At 41.7% G+C, this 6,360-nt stretch overlaps 1 protein-coding gene across 5 annotated transcripts in view; it reads left to right on the forward strand.

The window, feature by feature from the left end:
* The window catches only part of LOC135205369 (ATP-dependent translocase ABCB1-like), a 45,669-nt gene extending 41,193 nt beyond the window's left edge, over positions 1 to 4,476 (forward strand). For all 5 annotated transcript variants that reach the window (XM_064235862.1, XM_064235865.1, XM_064235864.1 and 2 more), the window contains exons 21-26: positions 319 to 430; positions 1,335 to 1,491; positions 1,817 to 2,014; positions 2,438 to 2,644; positions 3,040 to 3,186; positions 3,616 to 4,476. In XM_064235862.1, the coding sequence (XP_064091932.1) occupies positions 319 to 430; positions 1,335 to 1,491; positions 1,817 to 2,014; positions 2,438 to 2,644; positions 3,040 to 3,186; positions 3,616 to 3,807 (1,013 nt within the window). In that variant the 3' untranslated portion in view covers positions 3,808 to 4,476. The remainder of the gene's footprint in view (positions 1 to 318; positions 431 to 1,334; positions 1,492 to 1,816; positions 2,015 to 2,437; positions 2,645 to 3,039; positions 3,187 to 3,615) is intronic.
* The last annotated feature ends 1,884 nt before the right edge of the window (positions 4,477 to 6,360 follow it).

Here is a 6,360-nt window from a genome sequence, read left to right on the forward strand (position 1 = left end):
TACATAGCCTACCTAGTAACCTAACCTAACTTAACATATCTTCATTTTACAGAACTTTACTTTATGCAATTAGCATTGAAATTTTGTAAAAAAGAGAAAAACTAAGACTAAGTGTAGTACTCCTCTGTCTTATCATCAATTACTACTTTTTCTTCATTTTGTTTTCAGTAATAAAAATCATTATAACAATAGTAACGATGATGTCCCTGTCCTATAGATATTTTGAAATACTGGTGAGACAGTCAGTCCGAATCCCAGTCATTCTTGTTGTTATCAAGATGGTGACGAGTGTAACAAAGAAACCTTCCCAATCAACAGGTGCCGCTTTTGGGTTTGCTCAGTCGATGCCATTCTACGCCTACGGTGCCATGATGTTCTATGGCGGATACCTGATCTCAGTGGACGAGATCGATTACGAAAGAGTCTTCAAGTGAGTCAAAAACCTTTTGTTTTTTTATGGTGAGAAAACCGGAGTGGGCTAAAAAGCCCTTGGTCATTTCACACAGCCTCTTCTTCTCCTCAGTTGCCTCCACATTTGTATCTTCTTTTCCAAGGATAAGTGTCACCTGTAGTGCCAAACAATCTATATCCTGTCTCCTCTCGGCCGACTAAGGACGTTTTTCCTTAGCTGATTATAAATACTCTCTACCCCAGTGGCTCTTAGCCAGGGGGGAATTTCAGAATTTCTAGGGGGATGGTGGGGGAATTGTCTCAGGATATTACTTTCCACAATCAATGTGAAGAAATGTTTTTTTTCAGCCTTGAATTTGAAACCAACAAAATGCTTTAATAAGAACTTCGATTACTGAGGAAGGTTCGAAGAAAATGTCTTGAAATTGTAAAACTGTAACTTAAGAAAATAAAAAAGAAATGTCTCTTTATTGTCTAGACTCCAAAGCAAAATACTTAAAATAAACTAGGGAAAATTAAATACTTTCCTATTGAAATTTGAAATTAATAAAAGTGATAAAATATTGAATATAAGGACAGAAGCACTCAATTAATTAGAAATGATAAATGAATATAAATATAAAAGGATAAAAATGAGAGAGAGAGAGCTGAGGTATGTTTGTAACGAAAAGCGCAGTGACACACTCATCCTTTACTTTCTTATCTGTAATTTATGCTACAGTACTCTCGTTTGTGTTTTTACTTTATTTTCTCTAATGTTTTTTAATCCATTCAGAACCAAAGATGAATGCATAGTGTATGTATGTACGCACACTCATTCCGCCATGCTGTCGGAGACTTTGCTACAGCTCAGTAATAAGAGTCGAAATAAAGCTTTCTTTCTTGATGTAACAACAGCAAATAATGCCACTGTCTATTCCAAGGGTCACGGAGGCCTTCATCCTGGGAGCGATGATGGTCGGGCAAGCCATGGCCTTCGCCCCGAATTACAGCAAGGCCAAAGTCGCTGCCTCCAAAATATTCCACCTCCTGCGCCGGAAGTCTGAAATCGACGCCTCGACGAATGCCGGCCTACGTCTGGTAAGCACTCGTCACAGTAACGCCACAGAATACTTATCCTCACTTTTCCATGATTTGTTTTTCAAGAGAGATCTTCCACAATCACATTTTATCCCTGATCCCCTTTACCTGCCGAGAGCAACCACCAATATGGAGTAAATGAGCCGCGTTGTCGGACTTCTAAGTTCCAGGGTTCCTTTCTTCCTCCTCACATCATCAAAATATTGCTAGGAATGATCATTAAAAACAGACTGCATTCAAATTAATTTCCAGCTAGGGACCTGAGATGGTTTGAAAAATGTCCTACAGCATTTCTTTCGAGACTTGATTTGATTTCCTCCACCAGAGCGGTCCAGTAGAGCAAATTGAAATCCGAGACGTGCACTTTGCGTATCCAACACGACCGACCACCAGCATTCTGTCGGGACTGAGCATAACAGTCACTCAGGGACAAACGCTGGCTCTCGTCGGCAGTTCGGGCTGCGGGAAGTCGACTATCATAGGCCTACTGGAGAGGTTCTACAATGCCCACGGCGGCAAAGTGGTAAGTGATGTCTCATCTTGGTGGTAAAACCTTGACTGAAATATGAGGAGACAACACTGATGGTGGCCCTGTTTTGAATTTTTAAGGGCTTGTAGTTTTTATGAAAATATCTTCTAACTTTATGTGGATATGTCTTTTTTTTAATTCCATTAGAAATTAAATCTCTTCGATTTTACCTGTTTTAGCATTGAATTGTAGAATGTCTGTTATAAACTCATTGTTTATATCATTTCCATTTTCATTCATTCTCATCATGTGGATCCCAGTGCTTGGCTTTATGCCTCAGTCCCATATTCCAATTCTAGTATAGGTTTACCTCCTGAGTAGGCGTTCAAGTCAGCATTGATCTTAGCAATCTCATTGACTGCGCCTCCCATATGTAAGCATGAGCGATTGTAGCTCTTCCTTTGTTTTTTGTTCCAGAATATAAACGGGCAAGAAGTTCAGAGCCTCAGTGTGTCGTGGATCAGAAGCCAGTTCGGTCTCGTGTCCCAAGAGCCAGTTCTCTTTGACTTGTCCATAGCAGAAAACATCGCCTACGGAGACAACTCTAGAAAAGTCAGTAGAGAGGAGATCGCTGCTGCTGCCAAACAAGCCAATATCCACGCTTTCATCGATTCCCTTCCAAATGTGAGCTTAGATTTTTAACAGACTTGACACCTTGTTCCTCCACTTTTTGGAAAGGGAGTCTTCTTTCCTGAATCAGTATATCATTTATAAGGGCTTTCCTAGGTAGTGACCCCTGAGGGTTTTAACCCGGCATGTAACCACCTTTGCGGCGTGTTAAGTACAAGCCTGTTGGGATGACCTTAAAAACATAAACAAAAGACTGTAAATATAAAGTTAATGACCCTCCCCCCAGAAATATTAGCCCTAAATAACGACCCCCGAAAACCCTTGGGGGTCACTTTCTAGGAAAGAAGCGTTATTTCTAAGAACATGAACCATTTCTATCTTTTTGAGATTCAGGAAAAACTTTCAGCTCTGATGTCATTTACAAATCGATCTTCTCTTTTATTCTGCAGAAATATGAAACGAGAGTCGGATCAAAGGGCTCTCAGTTGTCTGGCGGACAAAAGCAGAGAATTGCCATAGCCAGAGCTCTCGTCAGGAACCCTAGCGTCTTGCTGCTGGATGAGGCCACGTCCGCTCTGGACACGGAGAGTGAAAAGGTCAGTTTAGATTAGGGTTGTCGACCATGACAGAAATTTTGGATCTTTTCTAGATAGTGACATCCCCAAGGGTTTTCCTGGATAGTAACCCCCAAAGGTTTTCGTAGGCTGTTATCTGGGTTATTATCTTTAAGGTATTTTCAGTCTTACCTGTTAAAACCCTTGATGGTCACTGTCTAGAAAAGATCTGAAATTTTGGTTTTTTCTGTATGGTTTATCTTTGAACAATAGGAGGCCTGTTTACTAGGTGATATGTCACTTTAATGAACCATTTTGTAAGCTCATAAACATCAGGGTTCAGCGTTTTCTGTTCCTTTGCATGTTGAACTGTTTAAAATAATCCAAGATGGGTATTGTAGAGGTAAGTGGATTGAAAGGGCTGCATCAGTATCGTTTCTGTAACTCGGTGAACTATTAATCGCTTTGCAGGTCGTCCAGGAAGCGCTGGAGCGTGCCCAGAAAGGTCGTACGAGCATCATCATTGCACATCGTCTGTCCACAATCCAGGGTGCCGACGTCATCGCAGTGGTGCAGGGAGGAACCATCACGGAGATGGGGTCTCACTCGGACCTAATGCAGAAAAGAGGAGAATATTATCAACTATATCAAACACATAACTAATTCTAGGATGATTTGTTTATTGTTATTGCAAATTACACAGTGCCATAAAACACTTATAGAGTAGATTTCTCAATCATATATAACTCTGATTAAGATATGTTAACTTTTCCCAAAGATTTTATAGCAGGTAGAGCAACAGTGAAGTTTGAAAGCTTCTTGGATGAAGTGAAGAGAGAGATGTCGAGTCAGTACTGGGGGAGAAGTGAGAAGCCACGACAGCCAAGAGTGGATTGCGCATATCCCTGAGGCCAGTCCGGACTTGTAATTCAGCATGGACTTCGAAAAGGAAAAGAGAACACAGTGGATAACCCTAAGGCCAATCTGGACTTGTAATTGGGTGTGGACTTTGAAAAGGAAAAATGACTCCAAGTAGATCATAGATCCTGGAGGAAGAAATGTTTGACGGAGGGGAGGGAAGGGACGTCCAAATCATAACTGACAAGTAAAGAGCAGGTGAAAGATAGTAGACCCATTATAGAACGATGGATTAGGTAGAGAACAGTGTGGAGACCTGTGTAAAGGGTTTTGGACTGGAAGAGGGACATGCAGTAGGTAGGAGCTCTTGGAAATAAGAGTGTATAGCATTTTATACAGTATTAGCTTTATGCCATGTACCTGTTGTTATATAATGTGCGACTATATTGGAGAAAATAAAATGTACATTTATTATTTCATGCCTTCTTTCAACCAATTTAGTTTACTGTGATACCGGGGACGTTCCATAAACCACTTTTGTAGTATAAATAAACTGGAGTCGGGGTTATATCCTTATTTCCTTTTATCTACATCTACAGTATTGAAACTTTTAAAGCAGTAGCCTTTGCTGTGTGTTTATCCGTTATCGAAGAACGCAGGGGCTGCATAGTAAGCAAACTCGACAATGCATCTGAACAACGTTATCAAGCAACTCATCCACACCTCTTTTCTGGTCTCAATCCCACATTGCTCTTCTCCTGTCAGTCCTTCTGTCATCTGTCCTACCTTCCCAATGGAAATCACACAGTACATGCTCACAAGTTTGAATTCCTGTAGGGTGATGGTGACATCGGTGCACTGCAGGCATTACTAAAGGTTCTTTGCACCGTCCCTTCCATAGACCCCTAGCTGTGACCTCATTCATTCCTTTTACTGTACCTCCCTTCATATTATCTTTCTTCCATCCCGCTGTCCACCATCTCCTAACAATGATTTCACAATGCAACTGTGTGGTTCTCCTCCTGTTACATCTTTCAAACCTTCCTACTCTCAGTTTCATTTCCAGCGCTGAATGGCGTTATAGGTTCCAGCGCTTGGCCTTTTGCCTAAACTGTATACATTTCATTCCACAGTTTTAATAAAATTGTGCCCACATGATTCTGAAACTCTTATCTACCACTTTCCTTATTATACACTGGAACTTGGTGCTATGTTATATAAAATCTTTGTGCATCCAAGTACTGCATATTGGGAAATAAACCCAATTTCTACGTGCAGTCAGTTTCTCGCTGGACGAGTGGTTTTCGCACTCAGCTTCCAATCTGGCGGTCAGAATTTCGAATCCTGGCTCGGCCAACGCAGAATCAGAGGATTTTATTTCTGGTGATAAAAATTCATTTCTCGATATAGTGTGGTTCGGATCCCACAATAAGCTGTAGGTCCCATTGCTAGGTGACCAATTGGTTCCTCGCCACGTAAAAATATCTAATCCTTCGGGCCAGCCATAGGATATACTTCTACTTGCAGTCGTCTCTCTTAGGTCTAGCCTCTCTCACCATTGGCGTTGGTGTCAGTTCGTTGAACGCCAGGTTGGTGGTTGGTAGGGAGTAACGGGAACCATAAATTAACAACACGGGCCCTAGACTCAACGCAGTCTGTATGGGTGGTCAGGTGTGAACTGAATAAGGAAGCCACACACCAGGTTGGATTTTGCCTGGTGAGAGGCTAATTAATTGGACACCCCCATCCCGTGAGAGGTGCAGCATAAGGAAAAGGTAGGTAGTACATATACAGGACGACCAAAAGGGTTGAGTCACGGTCTAACAACCCCTGACATCAATCCTTGGCTTTAACATTTACATTTATATATAAAAAAGGGTATTTCTACAGAAGCAATCCGCGGTGGCCTAGACTATGGCAATTGACGTTTTCCTATGTTATTTTACTTACTGAACAAGAATTTAAAGTAATATTTATTCGGACGACTGTAATTAAACCCCCAGGGGCCAGTACTAAACACGGCGAAATACATTGGACGCCCCAATCCCTAGTGGATGTCGTATCCGCGGTTACGTTCCTTGCAGTTCGTGTGGAACTATTCTTTAGAATTACCCTGCAGGAAACGTAACCGCGGATACGACATCCACTAGGGTTTGGGGCGTCCAGTGTATTTCGCCGTGTTAAGTACTGGCCCCTGGGGGTTAATTACAGTCATCCGAATAAATATTACTTAAAATTCTTGTTCAGTAGGGAAAACTGCATAGAAAAACCGCAACTGCCATAGTCTGGGCCGCCACGGATAGGTACCCTAGATCTACCGTTACGAATGGTGATCGAGGAAGAACAAGCCACTATGCG

Source organism: Macrobrachium nipponense, chromosome 49 (genome assembly GCF_015104395.2).
Source record: "Macrobrachium nipponense isolate FS-2020 chromosome 49, ASM1510439v2, whole genome shotgun sequence".
In the NCBI taxonomy this organism is placed as follows: domain Eukaryota; kingdom Metazoa; phylum Arthropoda; class Malacostraca; order Decapoda; family Palaemonidae; genus Macrobrachium; species Macrobrachium nipponense.